Source organism: Glycine max, chromosome 7 (genome assembly GCF_000004515.6).
Source record: "Glycine max cultivar Williams 82 chromosome 7, Glycine_max_v4.0, whole genome shotgun sequence".
Lineage (NCBI taxonomy): Eukaryota > Viridiplantae > Streptophyta > Magnoliopsida > Fabales > Fabaceae > Glycine > Glycine max.
In genome coordinates this window covers 38761957-38789308 of record NC_038243.2, presented here as the reverse complement: position 1 = coordinate 38789308, position 27352 = coordinate 38761957, and the positions used below count along the sequence as shown (strand labels likewise).

General features: G+C 27.5%; 1 protein-coding gene across 1 annotated transcript; it reads left to right on the top strand.

Moving 5' to 3' along the window:
* The first annotated feature begins 23005 nt into the window (after window positions 1-23005).
* LOC100806350 (abscisic acid 8'-hydroxylase 4) lies at window positions 23006-26901 on the top strand. The gene is made up of 9 exons (XM_014778150.3): window positions 23006-23452; window positions 23923-24250; window positions 24503-24652; window positions 25062-25310; window positions 25415-25504; window positions 25624-25702; window positions 25825-25931; window positions 26063-26181; window positions 26502-26901. The coding sequence occupies exons 1-9, from the start codon at window positions 23244-23246 to the stop codon at window positions 26593-26595; spliced, it is 1425 nt and encodes a 474-aa protein (XP_014633636.1). The 5' UTR covers window positions 23006-23243; the 3' UTR covers window positions 26596-26901.
* Window positions 26902-27352: the final 451 nt, after the last annotated feature.

Genomic DNA, 27352 nt, shown 5'->3' with positions numbered 1-27352 from the left:
TAATGTCATGTGAAAAAAAAAACCCGCTTTGAAGAAGCTGATAAAATAAATAACACCTTTATGAAAAAAATATATGATATCAACAAACCACCCACCTTGTCTTTACCAACAAAAGTTTGTTTAATTGGTAAAGAGTAGACTCATTCTAAAATAACACAAGTTTGATTTTCGCTGTCCATATGAAAATCTTGTTGGAAGATAATTTGTAAATAGCTTAGTAAATCTTCTTTGAACCTTAAGACCTGTTTTGACCCTAGTGAATCAGTGGTCCAACTTACCTAAATTTTATACTTACCAAACCCTCCTTATTTTGTTTATTAAATAAATGTACATACATGATTTTGGCCATAGGCCATTAACAATTATCCACTTACCCGACTAGTTTGATTTGAGGTGGGAAAGTGAGGTTTTTCTTGTTAACATTTAATACAGAAGCCACTTTGGATTTAGATAGAAATTGAGCATGGTGGTCACTGGTCAGAGTTGTAGCTAGCTAATTCAGTCACCTTATGACTTGTGAAAACGATGGCTTATAGCAGCTGAAAAAGAAAAAAAAAGAATTGAGGGCGCAGAATCTTTTACACCTTAAATTCAAAAAGCAATTGACTTTGTATCTTTCTTTACTAAATAAATATAACCCACGTATTCAACAACCGAAGAAAGTGTTGAATCTTTGTTCATTTCTGAAGCCAGTCACAAGCAACCATCTGCTATATGCTACCCAAAAGTTCAATTCCTCGCACGAATTAAGAGACGTGTTAAATCCACATTCCTTTATTTCTTTGTTGGGTTCCACCCGCATCAGGTTCACATCCCGATGGGGATGTGGAACTTCAAAACTTCCATTCAGGTTTGAACTTTGAACTTCGTACATGTGTTTAGAGACATTGGATAAAGTATTGGTTGTACATCCCGATAAGGCATATATATTTAGTCAAAAGAAGTACAAATATGCTACTTTGTTATAAGCCAATAGGAAAAAAAACAAGGGATGCTGCAACAGAGTCACAACATTGTGCGAGTTGCAGCAGAACACGTTTGATACATTCATTTTGAGGTGAATAAGAAATGGGAATTGATTATGTTTGATACTTATCAAATTCATAAGAATTGCAAGTGTATGGAACATTCAGTGCTAATTTCAATCCAATGTGTTGGTTGAGCTAATAATAATACAAGCAGTTAGCTGAAGTCATGTGGTACTAATTGAATTGTAGTGGAGTGGCCTTAGATTTGGCACTGTTTTCAGCATATCAAGGGCTCTGTGGATGACGTAAATTTGGGATGGGTTGGGTTGAGAAAATAAGATCAGCAAATCACTCAATGTATATGTGTGCATTAAATTTCCATAATTTTCTTATTAGTAATAGTGTGAAAAGAAAATTTAACTTCAAATGTTTAAGAATACTTAGGTTGAGTTTCTTGATCAAATGATACATTATTTTTTTATCCCTAAAAATTAAAATAAATAATAAAAAATTTATAATAATTTACGAATCGTACTAAATCAATTAAATTTAATCCTCTTCAATTTAATTGATTGTGTTTAAGTTTTAAACATGTAACTGTGTTATAAATATTCAAAAGAAAAACTTTATGATCCACAATAATGATATTTGACTGGAACAAAATAATCTTCCATAAAAAAAATACGTGTTATATTCCAAAATAAAAGCAACATGGTGGTGTGGTAGGTCACACTTGGTGTAGGTAAAAGTGGCATCCCAACAAGGAATCGACCATTTTATGTGTTCTGAATTCCAAAGGAGAGGAATGGGGCAGAGCCGTACTGCTTTGGCACTTATCTTATGCAATCTTTTTGCATATCTAACAAGAAGATTCATTTTTGCCTCTTTGGATGCGGGTCATGGCTTAGCTAAGGCAACCTGTAGGTTCCAAAATTAACGTGGCTCGCCGTAAACTTGGCCATGATTGCAAGCGTGGAGCTATGAAGAATAATAATATGCTGTAGTTGGATAATATCTTAAAGACTCTTTTTAAGATTTACCTAGATCTGTTTTGAAAGTATATATGATAATTGATTAGGTTCCTATTTATTTGTCTACCCTTTTTCTCACGGTTGGATTATATGCGTCATTGGATTTTTCTGGTTTCAATATTTTTCCTTTTTTTTTCCCCTAGCTAGAGGATAATAATAGAGATATGCAAGAAAGTAGACAAAGAATGGATCATGATCAGTTGAGTAACATTCCAACCCACATAAACGAATGGAACCTAATAACTGCACTAACTAGAGGTTGCCATTTAGTCACAAAATATTCGTTACACCACTTCCATTTTCCTCCCTCGTACAAAGCATCTTATAGAAACTACTTATCTAATCTTTCTTTTGTACTAATTAATGATTAATGATAATGATTATAAGAATAAGAATTTAGTTAGAATTAATGATTATAAGAATAAGAATTTACTAGTTAGAATGAGATATGTTAATTATATAATTTCCAATGCATTCTTTTAAATATATAATTTATTATTGATTAAAATTTATTAAAAATATATATATAAAAATTATAGGTCTTACTTTTTTTTTACAATCATAATTGAGCGGAATAAAATTATTACAAATAATAAGGTTCTCACTTTGAGTATTTATTGCAGTTACATTTTTAAGATTCAAATTTAAAAACACTAATTAAAATAAAATAATCTTGCATCAATCAATTCACATGTTTGTTTATTAGAGTGTTGTTTATTATATAGTGAGTCTTTATCTTTATTTTATAATTTTTAATAAATTTTAACTAATAATAAAATGTGAGTTAAAAGAAGTATTTTTCATTGTTTCCGTTACTCTCTTCTCTATTTTTATTCATGCTATTTCTAACATTTTTTTGAATTATACCAAACACATTGTTGGAGGAAAAAACGGAAAGAAAGACATTTTTAGTTATTAATATATATATATATATATATATATATATATATATAGTTATTAATATAGTCCTTCCTTAAATATAATTAATGACCTTGTATTTTCATATTAAATAAATCTAGTCTTTAAATTTTAAAAGTATGCAAATTTAATCCTCATGAATTTTAAAAAATAATGAATTCTTAAAAAAGAATAACTGATTTCACATATTTTAAAAGTTTGAAGACACAATTCATTGATATATATATATATATATATATATATATAAGTATAATTTTTTTTATCGCATTTAACAAAAAAATATAAAAACTAAACATATTTTTTTAAAGAAAAATCGAATTAAAGATCACATTCACATGAGAAAGAAAGGGATGAGTTGGTGGCTGTTATAAGGCTGCTCTTTACCTCTGAGTCTCTGACAAGCTAAGAGTCGACCAAAAACTTAATAGGAATTGTAGCATATGGACAAATTGATGTGTGACAGAATAATGATAGGAATCAACCAATGAAGCACAATCAAAAGCTAATGCTCTCACAGTGTTCTGTACTTTTGCTTAAAATGCTAATCCATTATGTCCTTGCATGACGACATACAATATATCTGTAATCGCAATTTTAGTTGATTCTTAAATAGGAAAAAAAAAACACATTGTCATGTCATCAGCTACGTATGTACGTTTTTACAATAGGAAAGGTGGTGGTAGAGTGTAAATGCCTTCATTAGAATGAAGAAGTGCAAGAATTATAAGTGATTGACATTAATTCATGCATGGATTATTTTCCATTTGGATTTTGCCGCCATCTCCTCAGGAGAGTGCTTAATTTCTTTAAAACGCAAATAACAACTTGGAAGAAAAAGAGATGGAGAAAGAGGAGAAAATAATGATATTTCTGTACGTTTATTGTGTGCATATACATTTAGATGTAGCATGATTGGCCTCAATGGTGCCTGTTAGGCTGCGCATGATATGCAATAGTTCTATGTTTAGCATATACTATTTTTTTATATGGAGAAAAATGTTTTCATTTATTCCTCAAATATTATTATCTTCGTTGTACTTGTTTTATTGGTTTGTCAACGTGTGTTCTAAATTGATATATAATTGTATAGAATAGATGCATCTTAGGCATAAATAACATTAATTTATGACAGCACTTGTGCTACTTCATATGGTATTTACTTTTATATGCACGTGAGATAAAGAAACACAATCTGTAGCAAAATAGACATAAAGAGAAACAAAAGAACAAATATTTTCTAATAAAAAGATATTAATGTTTAAGAGAAAAACTAAAGTTATAAATGAAGTATACATAACTAATTCAGGTTAAATGAATTAGGGGAGAAATGCATAAATCGAGGTGATTAAATTTATTTTTAACTTTTGTGATAAATTGTAGGGTGAGTTGGGACGGATTAATTATGTTCCTCGTATCGGTCAAGGATAAAATAAATAAAACATAAGTTTCAGGTCCTTGGAAAAAAAATATTTTATTTTAGATTTTTATAAAGCAAAAAAACATATTTATTAGAAAAATGTCACATATATTAACAAAAAAGTTTAATATAGAGTTTTTTCATCAAAGCAAAATACTTCTTTTAAAATTTATTTTAAACCCTACCTGTCGTTTGGGCGACCTTGATGTTCCTACCCAATCCAAAATTTTGTTAGGGTCAATTTTATGTATTTGAACCTGACTCGATCAAGACTCCATAATATTTAAAACAAGACCAGTTTAATTAAACTTGTTGGCATAATATATTAATCATAACATATTAAATAGATAAAATATATAATTAAAAAAATACAATTAGATTAAGATATATTTTATAATATATATTTAAGATAAATATTATCAAATTATAAGTATAGCATCATTTTAAATAAACTATTATTTATTAAGTCAAAAAATTGTATTATTAATATATAATTATTTAAAATAATGTACTTTTTAAAATAATATATAACATTGGGATGGATTAAGACACCCCAAAATATAACTTAACCTGTCAAAAGTCCACTAGCTCTAGCCAACACGAGTTAAGAACACTCGTACTAAATTAGATTCATTCTGTCTCTTCTTAATTTATTTTAATTTCTTTCCTTATAAGTATTTATTCAAAAGTTTATTTAAACTTATTCCTACGTCGGTTTTTTTTTTAAAAAATGCACAGTAATAATCCACTAAGAAGTTCTCCTCTTCTTACTATTATTACTAGGAGCGAAAGAGAGACACTTCATATATATATATATATATATATATATATATATATATATATATATATATATATATATATTAAAAAAAGAAGAGGGAGAAAGGAAGTAGTGGGTAATTTAGATAGTAGTTAATGGATAAAGAAGCAGATAGTTTAGAAAATAGTTAAAATGTAAAATGATGAATAATTTAGAGAGTAGTTAAAAAATAAAATAGTCTGAGACTAAAAAGAATATTTTATTTGTTATAGTTATACATTATAATTTATTATTATTATTATTATTATTATTATTATTATTATTATTATTATTATTATTATTATTTGAGTTCCGTATTTAGATATTATATTCAATGTTTGACTAATCTATATTCAACCATGAATAAAAAAAAAAAGATCAACAAATCTAAATTCAACCAAGTCAAAATAATGAGTGACAAATTTTACTCTTTGAATTTTAATGAAAATACATTATAGAGAACTCAAATTTAAGATCCTTGATTAAGTCACTAAAATGCCTATAAAAAAATATAAAAAGTAATTATTTTCAATATGTTTTAAAATATTAATAGAAAATAAATAATTTTCTAAAAAATCTCATTTCATAAGATAAATTAATTCAAATACATATTTAGTATAATTAAAGTCTCTCGAGTAAGAATAATTTTTTTGCCAATTTTTAATACAAAAATGAAATAGAGGTAGATAAAAAAATTATCAATTTATTTTTTTTAGTCATCATAATTAGGGTCTTAGGTTTCTCAATGGGATTCCAAGATATCTTTACAAGTTTTAGTCCTTAATTTGAACCGACTATGAAATTAATTCTCACTACAAGATTTGAATTATGTTCGGTATGGCATTTTTAGTTAGTTTTTAACCTTTTTTATTAACTAAAAAATCTATTTAACAGTTTGGTAAATAAGTTTTTTTAACAAGTAACTTTTAGTATTTTTTGAAATAGTATTTCGAGTAACATTTTTTAAAGTGCTAACTTTTAACTTTTTATCTTTAAAATATTTATTAAATTTTCTTATTACTTTTTTTAAAAATAAAATAGGGATTCATTATTTCATTTACTCATTCCTCCTATATATTATTAGACAATTCACACTTTTGCTTTTTTAAAAATTATAAAAAACTAGGCCAAACTTATGTGCAATATATCAAGTTAAATTATTTTGCAGATTCTTGAACCATTTAGTAATTTTTAATTAGATATTTTGTATTTGTTTTTAAATGAGTTCTTAATCAATTATGTGAGTTTATAGCAAGTTAGGTTGCTATAAGATAAAATTTGAAAAGACTTGTGAAAAAAATACTTGAATTGAATGGATGTGTAGAGGTAAGAATATTAAGTGTAGAACTTACAAAGATGAAAATATTGTCCAGGTAAAAATATTAAGATGAGAATCCTATGTGCAGACATTTAAAGGTGACAATATTAGACTCAAGGACTAATTAAGTCCTTGTGTTTTTTTTGTAATGATAGTTAAAGGAAAGAATCCAATTAAATACAAGTTCAACTCCTAGTTGAATAAATAAAGTTCAGAAATCTAATAAAAATTATCAAAAATTTCAGAGAACTACAAATTAATTTAACCAATATTTTAACTATTTTTTTATTTGTCCAATTAAATTTGTGAAACTTTACTGTATATTTTTATTGTGCAAATTATTCAAGTGGAATTTTAATTTTAATTGTAAAATAACACAAAAAAGGCACATGAGGCACTGCACCTAAATTTTACCCTAAGCAAATTTCCACTGTTATATTCTTAATCTTAATCCTTAGGCCTTTACAAAAAAAATGTTAATCCTTAAAAAAGACACATGAGCCGCTCATTGCAACTGTCGGTTCAACTAGTTGGACTGGAAATCAGTGATAAATATAACCAGTCTGATAACTGGCAAGTTCTATAACCAGTATTTATTATTTTATTAAAATGCAAGTCTTAATAAAAATGCAACAAAAATAACACACCCAAAAATTGAACCCAAGATATGAAAATTATTTGCAAGATCAACTTACCATTAAACCACTGTGATTAATTAATAAATGTTTGATATAAATAATATGTATACTTATATTTTATGCTACGTACACTGCTTGATACCGCTCAACTAATGATTCATTAGTATGGCTAGTGACCCATCAATCCAATATCTTATCCGAGTCAATATTTTTTTCAATTTTCAAAACACTACTTATTAGAAGTTATTCAAAATATTAATGTTTCTCTTACATTAAATTGATTAACATGTTACACATCATGATATACACGTACTTCTTTCAATTCTAATGACCCTTTTTAAAAAAAAATTAGTCACTAAACACATTTTAAACACTAGGATAAAAACTTTTTGAAGAACTAAAAAATATTTAAATATTATGAGAAATAAAAAGTTAATTAAGCCTCTTATATTTAACATTCATTTTAGGACTAAACAATTATTAATTGTATAGTCAAATAACTCAAATAAATTTTTGGAAAAAAATAATATTTTGTTTCTTTAACTTTATTTTCGTTTAATTTTTAAATTTTATTTATTTATTACCTCTTTTATTAGTTTTAATTTGACCCCCTTTTTGTCAATTGTGCTAAAAATTATGGAATTTTTTTGTTAATTGTGGCAATTTTATAAATTTTTTCGCTATCATTAAAACTAATAACTTGGTAAAAAGAAATAAAGAAGCAAAATACAATAAAAAAATAGAAATTAAACTAAAATTAAATAAAAATAAAATAAAGAATTGTAATATTAATTTTATTGTGAATAGTTATGAGAGAACATTCCTATTCCTTGTCTTGTCTTATTTCCTAAGAGGTTATAACTCCTTTTTTCTATTCGTCTTCTTGCACTTAATAAAATGAGTTTATGCCTATAGACGGGCTTTACTTATGGAAGCCTTCAACCGCATTGTTTAGCCCGCGGTGTTAAACCTAATCTTAGAAGTTTTTCTATTATTGAGTTCATCCCTTTTTATTTGTTCACTTGCTTTTTTATTTTTACCTAGTTCTCTTTCTTATTTTAATTTGTTTTGTATTCCTTTAAACCAATACCCAATTTTAATTCTCTTCCTTTTTTTAAAAAAAATTACATTAAATTGCAAAAATTACAAAGCCTAAAATACAGTTCCTATGGAAGAACCGATAAAGTTGTTACTTGACAACAAATGTGCGCTTGCGGTAATTCCATATCAAACTCTTCTCCAAATCCAAGCTTTTGGAAGCATCTTGGACCTTATTCTCTCATTTTCAGCTAAACAAAGGTAACGGGAAGGACGTTTGAATACATGTATTTGAGTCATAACATAAGTTGGATGAGTAGAGGTAGGTCCCCTAACCCCTATTGGTTGATTATTTGAGTATATCTATAAATAATATTACTATATCTATGATTATTGTGGTGTGAACCATAAACTTATGGTTTTGAAGCCTTGAATCCATTTTTATGCGTTGATGCATGTATAAAATGAACCAATATGAATGTTTATGCGGCTATCCATGTTTATCTTATTTTCTAAAAAAGTTAATATTTGTGGTGGATTTGCATAAAGGTGGTCACAATTTTGCATGGCTTAAGAAGGATGGCTTGATTAGCTTGCTTGAATCTTATATTTTAGTGAATCGTGAGTATTATAAAATGGATAAAGGAATCTTTCTTGGATACTTAGATACATGTAAAGATTATAAACTTTACAAGACTAGAACCTCAATTAAGAAGAATTCGTCCATTTTGGATTCAATAACGAACTAATAACTCTACAAAATCTTGAGGACTATTTTGCTAATTTGCATATTGTTGGTTTGTCGAAAAATGATTAACTACAAAATGAACTAATTGGTTGATCAATCGTCTTAAACGATCCAACCATTTGTACTTGCTGAAGAGCCTTGAAAGCATCATTAAAAGTACGAGGTTGATAATTCACAAGACCACGTCATTGGAGAATGGACTAAAAGAGTTAGAACAAGATCTTCCTTCAAAAAGCAAGCATTTATGTCTTTGGTTTCTAAAATAGATCCAATGTTGATAGAAAAAGCTTTATTATATGATGTGTGGATCATGGAAACAAAGAAAGTCAAAAAGCAAGCATTTATGTCTTTGGTTTCTAAAATAGATCCAATGTTGATAGAAAAAGCTTTTATTATATGATGTGTGGATCATGGGAACAAAGAAAGTCTTAACCAATTTATAAGAAATGGTGTTTGGTCTCTAGTGCCGCTAGCCATATCACAAAAGCATTGTTAGAACAAGATGGTTATTCATAATTAAACTATACGAAGAGATCAAAACTGTAAGAAACAAGTTAAGGTTAGTAGCCTAAGGATATAATCAACAAGAAGGTATCAATTTATCAAAGTTAATTCACATGTTACTAGATTAAAAAATTATTAAGGTCAATATTGTCTGAAAGAAGCAGCTAATCTTGGTATGTTAGACTAAGTTTTTTTTGTTTCAAATTTTTTTTAGAAAAAAAAGTTAATACAACTAATTTCATAAAATGCTTAATTTTTTTTAATATTCTACAAATTATATACCAATTAAAGTCTTTACAAGGATTTCTTTAAGTTGTTGCAAAGTGTAGTTGAGATGAGCTTAATGGGATAATTAAGTTCGTCCTAAGTTTGCAAATTAAGCAAGAGGATAAGGGTGTCTTCATTCATCTACAAAAATACACAAAGGTACTGTTAAAGAAATTTATAAGTGATGAAGTTATAGTCTTTATTAATGAAATGAACTAGTATAAAAAAAAAATTGTGTTTCTTATCCATATTTCTACCTGCGTATATATTTTGATGTTTCTAACATAAGTAGGGATTTTGATTTAATGTTTCGAAACAATGCTTATAAAAAAGTTCTTAACTTAAATTTGTGCTCATCGTTGAGTAATTCATAAGACAAAACATCATCCTACCCCTTAATTAGTTCAAACTCCATTTTCTACCTTAATTTTTTTTTAGTTTTAAAAAATCATTTGTGAAAATATTTTTCAAAAACCAATTCATCTCCCCATCTTTTGTTTTGAATTGTGAAAAGATATTTACAAATCACAAGAAGGGTTTAATTGTATTTTAATCTTTTCAGTTTACCCATCTTCTATTCAATATTAATTTTATATTTGATCTATATTATAAATAACTGGAAAATACAAAATATTTTTTCTATAAAATGCATTATTTTGACCTAACAGATTTTTATTTTTTTTAAAGTCATTTACATTTTTTCCTGATTTTAATTTAAAATATTTTAAATTACGCTATACATTTAAAATTTTAAAAATTTGTAATTTATAGTTTTAAATTTTATTTAAATTTGAAAAATATACATGTAGGGTACAATAATAAATTCAACTTTTTAATAATTAGAGATTCACTTTAAAGAACTAAATAAAGAGTTGTAATAAATAATTAAAAAATCAATAGCTAAAACTTGAACAACTATATTGTGTGTGTGTGTGTATATATATATATATATATATATATATATATAATTTTAATTATTTATCGGTTAAATAATCATTTTCATTTCTGAGTGTGTAGAGCACTGAAATATTCGTCCAAAAGCAGAAAATTAAAATTTTAATCCATGAAAGTGAAAAAGTGTGACAAAAAACTGTTAACTTTCGTCCATTGTCATTAATGAAAGAGCATACGTGGTACATCTAGGGACGAATTTGTTAGCGCTCTATACATCCAGGAATGAAAATAACTATTTATCAAAAATATAATTTAATCTTCATTTTCCCATTTTTTTAATCGTTGCAAGCATAACATTACAATAAGTACTTAAAGAAATAGGAAAACAAGCATAAGTTAGAACAAACATAATAATAAACATAATATTGATTAATAAGCATAATCTATCTGTTGCTCTGAAATTTCTATTGTGATAACATTAGATAGTGATAAAGTCAAGTTGGGTCTCATTTTTTTTTTGTAAGGATTAACTTAATGGTTGTGTATTTTTGTTTGAATTTCATATATTGGGTAAAGTATTGTCTCATATTTTTGCCATGAAAATTCTAGTGTGACATTATCTTATCCAAAATATGAGACTCAAACAAAAATACACAACTATTAAGTTAATCCTTATAAAATGAGACTCAACTTGACTTTGTCACTATCTAATATTGTCACAATAGAAATTTCAAAGCAATCGGTAAATTATGCTTATTAATCAATATTATACTTATTATTATATTTGTTTTAACTTATGTTTGTTTTCTTGTTTTTTAAGTGTTTATTGTAATGTTATGTTTGTGACGATTTAAAAGGGAAAAAAGATTAAGATTAAATTATAGTTTTGATAAATAGTATTTTTGTCCCTGAATGTGTAAGACGTTGACAAATCCATCCCTGAATATGCCACATAAATTCTTTTATTAACGATAACCGACAAAAGTTAACGGAATTTATCACACTTTTTTCATTTTCGGGGATTAAGTTTGAATTTTCATCTTTCGCGAACAAATTTGTCAGAACTCTACACATTCAGGGACAAAAATAATCATTTATTCTTATATACCAAAGACATCATTAATTTCAATATTTTAATTTTTATAATAAAATAATCATAACTTTTCATTTTATTTCAAAAAATAAGTCCTTATATTTTAACATCTTTAAATATCCGGTTAAATAATCATTTTCATTTCTGAGTGTGTAAAGCGCTGAAATATTCGTTCAAAAGAAGAAAATTAAAATTTTAATCCTTGAAAGTGAAAAAGTGTGACAAAAAATTCATTCATTTGTTAACTTTCGTCCATTGTCATTAATGAAAGAGCCTACGTGGTACATTTATGGACGAATTTGTTAGCGCTCTATACATCCAAGGACAAAAATAACTATTTACCAAAAATATAATTTAATCTTCATTTTCCTCTTTTTTTAATCGTTGCAAGCATAAATTACAATAAGCACTTAAAGAAATAGGAAAACAAGCATAAGTTAGAACAAACATAATATTGATTAATAAGTATAATCTATCTGTTGCTTTGAAATTTCTATTGTGACAATATTAGATGGTGATAAAGTCAAGTTGGGTCTCATTTTTTTTTGTAAGGATTAACTTAATGATTGTGTATTTTTGTTTGAATTTCATATTTTGGGTAAGGTATTGTCTCATATTTTTGCCATGAAAATTCTAGTGTAACATTATCTTATCCAAAATATGAGACTCAAACAAAAATACACAACTATTAAGTTAATCCTTATAAAATGAGACCCAACTATATTTGTTTTCTTATTTCTTTAAGTGTTGATTGTAATGTTATGCTTGTGACGATTTAAAAAGGAAAAAAGATGAAGATTAAATTATAATTTGGACAAATAGTATTTTTGTCCATGAATATGTAAGATGTTGACAGATTCATCCCTGAATATGCCACATAGATTCTTTTATTAACGATAACAGACAAAAGTTAACGGATGAATAAATTTATCACACTTTTTTCACTTTCGGGGATTAAATTTGAATTTTCATCTTTCGCGAACAAATTTGTTAGGACTCTACACATTCAAGGACAAAAATAATTATTTATTCTTATATACCAAAAACATCATTAATTTCAATCTTTTAATTTTTATAATAAAATAATCATAACTTTTCATTTTATTTCAAACAATAAGTCCTTATATTTTAACATCTTTAAATATCCATCAACAACCTTAATTTCTCTCTATTTGTTTTTATTCATTGAAATCAAAGACTATGTCCATAGGTTTACGGTAAAATATACACACTTACTTAATCAATTGAACTAAACTCCTATCATATCTCATCATTTATCATATCAATATTTCTCTTTCTTCTCTCTATTTCTCTTAAAGTGTCAATTAATTTTGGGTGTTTAAATTTTTTTTTCTAAAATAAAACAAAAGTATAAAGTCTCCATTTAAGGTCAATTTATTTAAACTTATTTTTTAAAATAATCATTTATTATAATAAAATAAGTAATTTTATGTTTTTTAACATATTTATCTAAACTACTTTTACTTAAAAAAATAACTTTCTACTTATTTTAATATTTTATCTGCTTCTTAAAAAAATACTTAGTTAATTTTTTTAAAAGTTTAAACAAACTCACAAGCGTTTTGTTTCTACTTATTTTTAGAAGGAAAAAAAAAAGGAAAAACACTTATGTATTTTATCCGTTTGTTTAATTTTTTTTAACAAACCATAAGCCTGAAATAAGCTAAAAACAACTTATTTTAATAAGAAACCCTTAGGTTGATTTTGTTTAAATTTATTTTTTTTAAAACTAGTGTTTTTTAAATAAAATAAATAATCTTTATTTTAAAAAAACAATTCTTATCTATTTCTTAAAAACTATTTTTAAAATATTTATTTAAAAATTATTTCTTTTAAGTCTAAATAAACTCATGCTCAAAAAGTCAAAATCACTAGGGTACCTAACCCTAAAAACGAGGACACCGATGGATAGAGCAAAGAGAGAAAAATGGGGTATAGTAGTGAGTAAGTCCGACACACCCACAGCAAACGAGTTGCTTCTGGTGTCATCTCCGAACTCTCTGGGACCTGGACCACCTTGATGAAACAACCCATCTCTGATTGCGACGTGTCGGTTCATAACGCCTCGTCTTCTCCATTCGCGAACCTTCCACGTTGGCATGATTGGGTCCATCTTCAACTTCAACGGCTCTCAATCTCTGAGCTGGAATGCACCGTCGTATCGTATCCCTGGGCCCTACTGACACATGAATCATTCGCCGGCAAAACTACATTTGCCTTTCAAAACCGTTGCCAAATAAAGGACAATATTAAATAAATAATTCTAGCTTTTTCATTTCCTTAATTTGCAATTCCGTTACCATTTGATTTTTGTCTAAAATTACTGACCTGGATTGGATTTTTTTTTTCTTCATAATCAAGTTTAGGTATTCCTCTTGTATCAGAGAATCCCTCCCATGCATGCTAGTGAACAGGGACACTATCCAAATTTTATAAAAATTGTAAACCTCTTAAGAAGTGTGCATGTTGTATGAGAGTTACAAGCATGATCTAAATGCAGATTATCTCTCATTCAAAAAATATATGTAAATTATTTTTTTATTATCAATAAATCGTTGGTTCAACTGATACTAAATTTTTGTTTTTTAAATAAAGTTTTGCATTCAAACTTTGTGAAAAAATATGATTGTAAAAGAGAAAATTTGATGAAAAATAATTATTAACCAAAATAATAAACACTCTGTATTAATAACACCCTAAAAAATCTCTCTATTGTGGCAAAGAAAAAAAGTTATATATATATATATATATATATATATATATATATATATATATATATATATATATATATATATATATATATATAGGATCTACCTACAATTGGCCACAAAGGTAAATAGGTAAAATATAGTCATTTCTCTATATTTATTTTTTGTTCTTTTAAAGTAACTTTTTTCGGTCTCCCTTAATTATATTAATGACTTTTTTATTTTCTTTATTTTTTTTACTTTTTTATATCACGTGCATTTTTATGAGAAATATTTATTTAAATTAGAACAGTCTAGAGAAGACTATTTATAAGATTAAAGTGTGTTTTTCACACTAATCCAATTTTATAAGAATATAAATAAGAAATATTCGGTGAAATTAAACTCATATATTTTAAATAATTAATGTCTTAAGTTTAAATTTTATAGATAAAAAAATATAATTAAGACAAATAATTTTAGATAATCAATCAAATTTTTGACACAGAATTATTAACAAAATTAATACATATTTCACAAATGTAGAAAGTAAAAAAAATCCATAGTAAAATTATATCTCTCCGCAAGAAATTTATTCATACTAATTTAAATCTGAAACTTAATTTACTTTATAAAAAATAAACACTAAAACTTAGGTATATCACGAAGAAAACCCATTAAAACTTTTCTGATCAAGATTCGGATGACATGATTGTTGATGTTACCTAGAACATCAGTTTTAACACACACACAGATACATACATAATTTGTTTTGGGAGGGGCAGGGGAATGTACCTGCTATGATAATCATGTATATAAGCATCGTCATCTAGTTGTCCTTTTCTAGAAGTAAATGAGAAGTACATTGCAGTTTGGTAGCATATATGCTACCTTAACTTGTGATTCAAATGAAAAGGTACACAAAAATGCATTGAAGAAAATTGTGAACCACAATGAATCCTGAAACACAAGGAATACAAGCTAATGCTAGCTAGTGAGAAAGCTCTAGATTTTTTTGTTTCACTTTTCCTTGAAAACCATATCCAACAATGAATCTATTACTGGTTTATTCATTGCCTATTATTTGGACACTGAACAGGGTTGTTGATAATTTATTTATTTATTTATTTTATCTAAGAAGGAGCAGAAAAAGTTGATTATATTTTTTTATCATCTAGACTTAGATAATTCTAGCTATTCTCACTGGTCGTTCAGTTGAAGCAATATAACAAACAAGCCAATTCCATTTCCAATTTCTCCTTGGTCTTCAAAGGAGTAGTAACAGAATGTAGGTCTTCAAAGTCCATTTAATTAGATTGCTGAAAATACCTAAGAGTTTGTTTGAATAAATAATTTTAATTGAGGAAAGTAATTTATCAGAGAATTTAAATTTCTTTAATCTAAAATTCATTGGTTGGATATTTTTTTATGAAAAATTTAAGTTATTGGAATTTTAAAACAGGATTTTAAATAACTAAAAATGTGAAATTTTAATTTGCTTCTAAAAGGTGAGAAATTGAAATTCTCTTCTTAATAGAAGAACCTTTCAAAATGTTTTGTGTATTTCCTTTATAACATTCATTTTCTCTTCCACATAAAAGTTTTCGAAATTCCGTTTTCGAACTCACGACTCTTTCCTCATGCAGATGATCATATTCTTCAAGAAACACCGTCTGAGCTCACAGAGCATTGATCGGGTGCAGGTGTAGGGGGACAAATAGAACTGCACGCGTCAGTCAGGGGAGCAACCATCATTGCTTATCACGTGGTGGAGGTGCTCGCAGACACAGAGGACCTAGACCATGCATTATGCCATTGATTGAATGTTGTGGTAAGATATGGTGATATACGCCGTCGTATATTCTTCTCTTTGAAAGCACACCAATCATATCTTCTCTTCTTTATGTATTCATTTTCTTTCACCCTCACAATTTTAATTTTTTTTATCCAAACACAAAATTTATTATCATGTTTATTAGTGGTACGGAATATATATAATAAATGTTTATTTATTATATATTTAATTATATAAATATAAACATTTATTTTATGCAATTAATCTACAAACTAACATACTAAAAACGATCTTTCTCTACCTAAAGGGAATAAAAAAAGTTTGAGTTAATCTGTAGGATATATGGCACGTACGTTGCACAAAGTAAGAAAAAAAATCTTCTTAATTAGTTTTTTTAAGAAAAGAAAAAAAATCTTCTTAATAAGTTTAAATAAACATAAAAAGTTGGATATATTTTAAAAAATAAGAACCACAATATCTGCCTTAACTAGGCCAGTGCAAAAAAAAAAAAAAAAAAACGCATCCTAACAAAACCGACCCAAAGCTTTCTAGTCGGTGTGGGTCATCCAGTTATGGGGCTAACAATTAACATATTTAATGACAAAAAGTATGCAATTTATAATTAAGAATATAGATAACACATCATGACAGTAATTTACATATAGTATTGATTTTGTTTTATGATTACTTAGTAGATGAAAAATAATTTATTTTTACGTATCACTTATAACTTATCTAAGAGAAGAATATATTAATCATATTCATATTTTTATAATCTTTTAGCATAGTTATTTACTAGAACTGATATACATATAAAAATAAATAAATTTGGATTGAAAATACGTAAAATAAAAAAATAAAGATAAATTAAATGGATGCAACTTAAATTTTATATTTTGAAGTGAGTCAAATTTAAAATTTTAATTTAACTCGACTAAATAAACTTAGATATTAAGTTTGAAACATATATTTTAGGCAAGTCTTGAGCTTCAAATAATTTCTACGTCTCTCTCAGATCGTTTAAATTCGTATGCCATGCATTTATAGAGTATACGTACTGAATATATTGGCTCCACTCGTTTAAATTCGTATATATAACTAAGCATTAGGGTATACCTCATTGCATTAGTTGTACTTTTCATTCACAAAATAAAAATTACTAAATATATATGGGAGACGGGACCCAATCACGTGAAAGTCTTGAAAGATGTAGCCTACCAAAGGGAATCATATTATATAGATTCCCCTATTAAAAATGCTTGGAACTTGATTCTTTAGAAGGAAATTTTTTTTGGCTAAGGAGATAGCTAGTGTGTAATATAAGTTGGAGATCTTTCTCTTAATTTTCAAATAATGCAAATAACACATCAATCAAACAAGTGTACCTCAAAATATGTCATCATCTTTTTCATGTTTCCCATCATTGAAAAAATGAAATTGTTAACTTCTTTTTGAAAAAAAATCATTTTCTTTTTCTATTTTCTATTTTTTTATTTAGCCGGCCAAAATCGGATATTCACAACCTAACATTGTTTATTCTTATATAGGAATTGAAAAAAAAAATTTCATTCTCACAATATTTAAAATATTATTATGTGCAAATATCAAGGACTAAAACTATTTTAAATCCAGGGTAATTATACAATAGAAAAACAAAGTCTATTTTGTTTACCTTCAACATTGAGTGGAGATATACAATTTGTTCATATAAAGAATTTTATAATTCTGAAAAAAAAATAAGTTGGAAAAAGGGTAAAATTGAAAAATCGGTAAAAAAAAAAAAATAATCAAGAAGGTTTGGGGAGGTTGAAAACATATAAAGAGGACAATTTTTTTTTAGTGTGTGGATTCAGAAAAGCTCAGGTTATGTGATGGGATCTCAGATGGACACAAATTAATTTAATTAGATGGGCAAAAGTTTGACCGAGAGAAAGCTTCTCAAGATTCTCTCCTAGGATTTTCAGTTCCATGCACTCGGTGTTTTTTTTATTTTTGGTTAGGGGTGATTAGGAGTCGATTTAGTTTGGATTTAGGGAAAAATAAAATCATAAGCAATTAATTTTAATTGATTTGAATTTTATTTTTTTTGTTGTTTAATATGAATCAAATTAACGTGAAAATGAACAAGTTGGTTCGACATCGGATATCTAATCAATTTTTTTAAAATAATTTTGAAAAAAATAAAAATAACATGATTTTATTCTAATTTTGAAAAAAATAAAAATAAGCATGGTAGAACTCAACTTTCCTAAATAACTATTGTAAGTTTTTTCTTTCCTTTTAACTTATTGCTTTAATTTTCGTTTTGTATAAGTTATTGCACATCTTATGATTATTGATTAATTTTAATTTATATTAACTTTTAAAATATGTATTTATTTACTCTTTATATATGGTCCCGTCGTAAAAATTAAGCTAGCTCCGCTCTTATATATGATTATGTTGAGTTTAAATATGATTTTTAAGACTAATTATAGTTTGAGTAAAAGTGTAAAAACTATTTTTATATATCAAAATGTGATTTATAAAATTTTAATATAAAATATTAATATATGTTGGTTCAAATAAAAGATTCAAATATATAATATATTTAAGCGTCTCTTATGTATATATACTGTTTAGAGGGGGTACGTACACTTGATGTGCTACCTCAAGGCATCCCTCTCTTATCGATTAATTAAGCTTTTAGTTCCTTAAATTTGTAAATTTTAATTTTTAGTTTTTCTATTTTTTTATAATTTTTAGTTTTTTATTAATTATTTTGTCAAAATTTAGTCTCTCTAATTTTTTTGTCTATTTTTATTCCTTCGTTTCTTTTTAGGCTCAAAACTAGTCATTATTTTATCCATTTTTAGTCTCTCTTTTATTTTATATTTGAAACTAATTTTAAAAAATAAAAATAGATGAGAGACTAAAAATGGGTAAAAAAATTGAGAGACTAAAAATGGTGATGAAAAATTAATGATAGACTAAAAATATAATTAACACCTTTCTTATTTACAAAGTCAAATAATACTTTAAAAAATAGACTTAAATAATTTTTTTCATTCTTACAATTTAGCACTTTTTTGCTTTTCAAATTTTTAGTCCTTAATTTTTTTTTGTTTTTCTTCCTTAAGTGATTTAGATATCATTTTAAACTGAAAAAAAATGTTATCTAAATCATTTTAAGAATGAAAAATAAAATAAACATAATTAAAGACTTGACAATTGTAAATAAATGTGATAATTATACATTTGATTATTCAACTATCATTATTTTATAAATCTTATCATTTATTCTTTTTTACATATTTTATCATTATATTTTTTATTCTTCTGTATTTTATCATTATATTTTTTTCTCAAGTCGATAACAAAATATGCAAAAGTTGGTGACTAAATGATGTGTTTTTGTAGGAATATGCCAATATTTAATTTATACATTTAACGTGTCAATAAAATGTGCAAAATATAATTGTAAATAAAATGCGTAAAAGAAAAACTTAGGTGATAAAAGTTTGTAAGATAATAATAGTTAAGTGATAAAATATGTAATTAAACCTATTTTAAACTAATTTCTAATTATAACTTGTTAATTTACTCCAACTAAAAAAGTAAGTATATGAATACGTTAACAAATTTTTGTAAGATTTTCTAACCTAAAACCCAAATTGAAATTTGTAATATACAAACTATAATCCTCATCTCATAACTTTTAGGTAAAATTTATCCGACAACAAACAAATCAAGTCCGTCATACTTTAACTAGGACGTCTAGATCTTTTGTTAGTCCTCATGTTTTTAATTACATCCCTTCAATCCCTCGTTATTTTGTCTATCATTATGAATGTAATAATACGAGTTTATCTCTTGAAAAAAGAAAAGCCATAACCCTATGTATAATATGCAAACTATTGCAACATTAATTCTATAAATTTTCATAAAAACTAGTAGTGTTGATATTTTATTAAATAAATTCAATCGAATGAATAATATTTTTTTAAATACAAGCAAATGTAGATGTTATATATATATATATATATATATATATATATATATATATATATATATATATTACAGGTATCTCTTTTTTTCTTTTTAATGTAATCCTTCGGACAATAAATATAAGTTTCTCTTTCCGTAGAAATTAAATTTAAACATTAATTCACTATATATGTTTTAACTAGGCTCAACCCACTCCCATTGGTTGGATGTATGTATGGTATGTTTCGTATAATTATGACGGAGATATTACAATATTATATAACCTTTTTAACTTAATAATTAAATGATTGGCCCCTGCATATAGGTCCCTCACAGCAACTAAAGGCGCTCCTTCGTAAAGATAGGCCAACCCTGTTTTTTTAGTGAAATAAAAATAAAACAAGCAGTGTCCAAATCCAAACGTCAAAATCCATTTTAAAAGTTCTGAAAATTTTCTTTAATTGTTATGGAGAAAAGTGAGACTGAAAGTAATGTTTCATCTTTTTTTAAGTATACAGGGCCATAGAATGTGAAATATCGTCAAAATCATACACACAGTCATTTATCATAGCATATTTTCTAGAATAAAGAAATATCAGCAATAGAGTTTTATAAACATAAGTAAATTTTATACATGTTACAAAAAAAGTTAATATAAATATTTTTAAAGTTAAATTAATTTATAAGTTTCTCAAATATTTTACGATTTTTAATTAGGTATCTGAACTATTTATTGTTCAATAGGGACTCTAACAAGATCACTTATTTTGTGAAAGAATTGAGTATCTCTTGTATTCTTAGTAATAATATTGGTTTGGTTATAATAAAAAAGAAGTCTTTTTATGGCTTGTCCTAGCTTTTTAAAAGTCTATTTTTTAGTAATATATATTTTTTGTTAATCAAAGATATTTTTTAATCAAAAGTCAGAATCATTTCTTCAAAATATTAAAATTCATTTAAAAAGATAAGTTCTCCCAACAAATATTTTAAATATACAAACATATTTGAAATAATTAATAATGGGTTTTGTTTTTTATGGCTCGAAAAGGTTTCAACAAAGGTCTTCACTAGAGCTCTCAAACCAGATTGCACATCCTAACCCAAGTTTTTCAGGTTGCAAATTTGATTGTTCGACCTAGCTCTATCTCAAGCCCATAGTTCAACTTAATCCTAATTAAAAAAATAAACATGATTAATATTTTAAACCTAAGAAATATATATAGATTTATATAAAATAATTGAAATAGTTAACTAAGTTATCTATTGTAAAAAAAAAAAAACTAATTCGAGCCAAATAGTCTTGATTTTTTTTTTCCAACCTAAAATTAGAAGCTCAACTTTTGCACCTATTAACCTAAAGGCACACAGCAAACATTTTTTGGCCTAAATTTTAGTAGCCCAACATAATCTTAGGGTGGGGTTTGGCAAAGGAAAAGAAAATGAAAAATATTTGAATTAAAATAGCGTGATAAATGAATGAAACCCACACATATTCTTAAAAAAATTCTTTTCTTTCTCTCCTATTTCTTCACAACTGAATTCATCCTTAATTACGATTGTTAAAATCAACCCATTAAAACCGATTCAAATCGTCAACTCTAATCTTCAAGTGTCTTCGATGTGAAGTGGAGATCTCACCTACAAGAATTTCGAGAGACTCCAATCAATACAAAAACAAAGTTAAAGGTGAGGGGTGAATGAGAACTAACATTATCATGTTTGACACATGGTATTTATATTACCTTTGACCCATCATTTTCCATGAATATATATAGTTAAATCTTGATATTGAACTGTTGCAAGAAATATTCACTGTGTTAGTTACGAGATTTAATTGTATAGCTATTTTCTTCAAAAAACAAAGCTATTATTTGATTTGTGCAAGGCAGTATAAAGCACAAATTACACTGATTGGATATCGGGTTCGCCTGCTCTTTCAATCTTATAGGCTATTTTGGGGTCAAACCTTGGTCCAGAGAACAAGTTAAAATTTATACATAGGTCATTAATTTAAAATTTTAAATAAATTAATAAATACATAAATCACAAAAAATTACGATAAAATTAAAGTTTAGTTCAGCATATTGTTATTATATTCAAATAAAATAGCCTATTAAACTTTAAAGATGTTATTGAAAGTTTAATTCTTTTACATAAATAAAAAATTAAACTTAATAAATTAATTTAATCTAATATGAGTTAAAAGATAAGACTTTTTTTGAACTATAATATTTTTCGATCGAAAGTTAATGACCATAATCTTTCAAGATATTAAGATCCCTTAAAAGATTGATTTCTTCCGATATTTTTTTTCATATGTACATATAAAAAATTTATATATCTATAATTATATTTTTAGGCGATAAAAGATTGATCTATCAATCAACATATAATTTCCTTCCATGTTAGATTACAAGTGTTTTTTCCTTGTGTGTTGTGTGCTTTTTCTAAGTAATATACAAATGATCTTTTTCATTGCCTTTTTTCTTCCGCAGTATTCCACACAGTAGTAGTGCTCGAAAATTTTGGGTAAAATATATAAAAATTTGTGCCCCATTCGCATGTTAAAGTACATTAAAGTATCCAAAAGATTCTCTTAAAAATGAGTAGGATGATCTAGCCAGTTATATAAGCGTTCATCATGTTCGTTAATCATTCGATATGAGACTCTTAACGAACATGATGAGTGTTTATATAGTTGGGTAGGCCACTCCTTTATGAATTAATTTTTAAGGAGATCTTTCGAATGTCTTTGCTGGACTTTAATATGGTATCAAAGCTAGATTTTGTCCGATGATGTGGTGGATAGTGCCGCTAATCCTCGATTTGTGGTGACGAGTCCTGATTCGAGGGGGCATATTGAGAGTCTTACATTGGATGGTTAATGAATATGATAAGTGTTTATATAGCTGGGTAAGTCATCCCCTTGTGAACCGATCTTTAAGGGGACCTTTCGGGTGTTTTTGTTGCACTTTTAATAGTTTCTTCATCTATATAAGCCACGCTCTTAACTCAAACGGATCATTCATTGACTTGAAAAGCCATCGAAGCAAAAACGCATTCCGTACCCATCACATTTCCACATAACCAGCACTCGCGGGAACCCACATAGAGAGAAGTTAGTTGCTACGCTTGTGTGTGTGTATGGAGATCATTGTTGCCATTTTCTTTTGCATTCTCCTCTTCTTCTCATCCCTTATTCTTTCGTATCCACTAATAAAGAAACACAAGAAACGTCAACACGTAGCTAAGCCTAAGCTTCCCCCTGGCTCAATGGGTTGGCCTTACATAGGAGAGACCCTCCAACTCTATTCTCAAGACCCTAACATCTTCTTTGCTTCAAAGCAAAAAAGGTTCTTATTATAGTTTGATCCTCTTCCTATATATATATATATATATATATATATAATATTTTTTTACCACAAGATTTCTTAGGTGCTGATAATGTTATTCTCCAGGGAGAGTCAAACTTTCATTTCATTAATGTGTATATATAATAAATGTTTGCATGCAGATTATCCAAATAAAAGTCTAATTCTGATCAGAATTAGACTTTTATTTCGATAATAATCTCCATAAAAAATGTTTGCATGCAAATTACAGAAATAAAAGTCTAATTTTGATCGGAGAATCGAACAATCAGTTGTTTGCATGCAGACTACAGAAATGAAAGTTTAATTCGGATAGGAGAATCACACAATCAGTGTATCTAAAGAACTGTATCTAAGTTGTTGTTTTTTTTAAGCTTTCTTTTGCATGAAGCATAAACATGGTGGTGGTGGAGCTAATCTAACTTAATTTTACAAAATTCTTAATTGATCAGATATGGAGAAATTTTCAAGACACACATACTAGGTTGTCCATGCGTGATGTTGGCGAGCCCTGAGGCTGCACGGTTTGTGTTGGTGACTCATGCTCACTTGTTCAAACCCACATACCCCAAAAGCAAAGAGAAGCTAATAGGCCCTTCAGCATTGTTCTTCCACCAAGGAGAATACCACACTCGCATCAGGAAGCTGGTGCAAACCTCTCTCTCTCCTGAATCCATTCGAAAACTGATCCCAGACATCGAAAACGAGGTCGTTTCCTCCTTGGAATTGTGGGTTTCCGCTGCTGGACAAGTCATTAACGCTTTCCAAGAAATGAAAAAGGTATAGGTTTGATATGATATGATGTGTTCGAGTTTGTGAGCCTCATTTTTGCTGTTGTTGTAGTGGGTCTCTCTACTTTCGGTTTTTTCTCTTGTCTTATTGGATGTGCTTTTATTGCATGGCGTTGAATTTTGTTTTCATTTGTTGGTTCCTCATTAATTTTCTTCTCACTGGGTCCTCCATTATTGTATGGTGATGTACGATTGATTTTCTCAGACTCATGGCCCTCCCCTTAACCCTTCTTCTTCGCAGTTCTCTTTCAATATTGGCATCCTCTCTGTCTTTGGTCATTTGGAAGACAATTATAGAGATCAGCTTAAGGAAAACTACTGCATAGTGGAGAAAGGGTACAATTCTTTCCCTAACAGGATACCCGGAACTGCATACTCCAAAGCACTCTTGGTAAGTTGCATATCTCAAAACACTCTCTCATATATTCTTTTGAACACACTTCTTGTTAATACCGAAATATATTGAAAATCACAAAATTTTGTAGGTCTAACTCATTGCTTAACGAGTCTCACTCATCGTTTTGTAATTCTTAATGAATTTTAGTCAATAGTAAAAAATGTGTGTTAAATAGTATAATAGTTACCATGGATCCAGTTTAGTTGATTTGACATGATGTGGAAGTTGTAAAAATTTTTATATTTTTTTATTATAGATAAAAAGAAAATAGTGTGATGTTTTCTGTATTTATTTTATATTTTATATTATATGGTTTCTTAGTGCTGGTCTAAGAAAATCATTTGATACTTGGGATTCTGTGTCATGTCTTTGTTTGATGAATGTTTTGTGAATTGATTTGAAGGCAAGGAGGAGAATCAGAGAGATTATAAGTGAGATCATTTGTAAGAGAAAAGAGCAGAGATTGATGGAGAGGGATCTATTAGGCCACTTGCTGAACTACAAGGATGAAAAAGGACAAATGCTAAGCGATGACCAAATTGCTGATAATGTAATTGGGGTACTATTTGCAGCTCAGGATACTACAGCAAGTGTTCTAACCTGGATTCTCAAGTATCTTCATGATGACCAGAAACTTCTTGAAGCAATAAAAGTAAGACTTGTTTTTTGTCTCCCAAAAAGATTTTGTAAATCCAGGTAGGCCACAAGTGTTGAAAAGTTTATGCTAATTAATGAGTCAACGAAACTGTTTTGCAGGCAGAGCAAATGGCAGTATATGAAGCTAATGAAGGAGGGAAGATGCCATTGACATGGGGTCAGACCAGAAATATGCCAATTACTCATAGGGTATGGTATATACTATATACTGCTGTAAATAATGTGATGCAACACAATTCCATGTCTAGGGTTAATTTGAAGGCAACTTGGTGAATATATATTTCTCATTAGGATCTTGTATATTGCAGGTGATTTTGGAAAGCCTTAGAATGTCAAGTATCATATCATTTACTTTTAGGGAAGCTGTGGTTGATGTAGTATACAAAGGTAAGAATTTGAGACGGAATATTCTTTTTTTACCTGTGTACATTTATGGGAATTTTAATTTTCAAATCATTTTACTATTTCCTACGTGATTTCTAAAATGTTCTTTGGTGCACCTGCTAAAGGATATCTTATACCCAAGGGTTGGAAAGTCATGCCACTGTTCAGGAACATCCATCATAATCCAGAATTCCACCCTTCTCCTCAAAATTTTGACCCATCAAGGTTTGAGGTACGTTATAATGCTGAACATGAATTTGTCCACCACATCAATTAGTCAAACAAATATTAGAAAAATAATAACAAAAGCGAAACCCTATATATTCTCTTCTGAACATATATTTCAACTCTGTATGGCTGCAGGTTGCTCCAAAGCCCAATACTTTTATGCCATTTGGCAACGGAGTGCACTCTTGTCCAGGAAATGAGCTTGCCAAATTGAACATGTTCCTTTTAATTCATCATCTTGTAACCAAATATAGGTAAAATTTTCTACTTCATTTTGTATTGACCAAAAACGAAAATTCCATCATTTTGTCAAATTTTGTATGAATTTTTTAAAACCTTTTTGAGTAAATAGTGTATAGATTAACAATGTAAAAAAAATTATAATATTTATTAATCATAAATTATCAAGTATGACAAATTTATTATAATAATTATTTTTAAAATAATATTTAATTTTTGATCGATTGGTTGTGTAAAATTCTTTACCTTCACAATACAAAGAAATTATACTTTATACATTTGCACTATCATCATCAGAGTGCTTATTAACCATGTTCAATTATTTGGATGGCAGGTGGGAAGTAGTGGGATATCAGAACGGAATCCAATATAGCCCATTCCCAGTCCCTCTGCATGGTCTACCTACAAGATTTTGGAGAAACGAATAGAATCAAAGATGATCATCATATGATAAAATCTACCTTTATTCATATATAAATTTTTTAGATATTCCTTGCCACCCACCACAACTGATATTGATTGCTCCTCCTTAACCCAACCCAACCCTCCTGTTTTAAAGTGAGGATCCAAAAACATTGGTCTCTTCTTCCAAGTAACATCATGTCTATTATCCTATTTGTAAGTAAATGGTGGCAGTGGCATATATAGCTTAGTACCATTAATTATTCTGAGCGTGTAAGCTGTACTAATAATAATAAATGTTATCAACTAATGATTTTAGTTTTTGAGCTCTATTGAATGGTCCTATAATGTAATATAACCATTTGTAAGTCGAAGATTTGTCTTGGATTCCAGTTTTCAAGGTGGCTATATATTGACCTTGTATGGTCCCATATGATATATAGTTTCAAGATTGCTGGTGGATCTATAATACGAAGGTTAGCTTCATTATTACGTCCTTCTATCTTACTTCTCAAACACCCGTTGACAATTTAAATTTGTAAAGAATGAAACATTAGATCGTCTTGCTAACAAATATTTTTAGAACATTAATTAAAGAATTAAAGAATAAAATTATACTGTTCATAACTTTTTTTTTGTTTTTTTATGATTTTCATAATAAAATATATTTTCTTTTTAGTCTCTTAATTAACCAATGTTCTACTCACACTTGTTAGTATTCGTTCAAACGTAATACTAAAATGGATTTACAACTTGCACAGTGCCTAGAGTGAAGAAAACAAA

Excerpts from the sequence above, each read along its gene's own strand:
- LOC100806350 (XM_014778150.3), top strand. The coding sequence starts at position 23,244 with ATGGAGATCATTGTTGCCATTTTCTTTTGCATTCTCCTCTTCTTCTCA. Across the intron at positions 24,653-25,061 it reads CATACTCCAAAGCACTCTTG|GCAAGGAGGAGAATCAGAGA; the intron begins GTAAGTTGCATA and ends ATTGATTTGAAG. Across the intron at positions 25,932-26,062 it reads TTGACCCATCAAGGTTTGAG|GTTGCTCCAAAGCCCAATAC; the intron begins GTACGTTATAAT and ends GTATGGCTGCAG.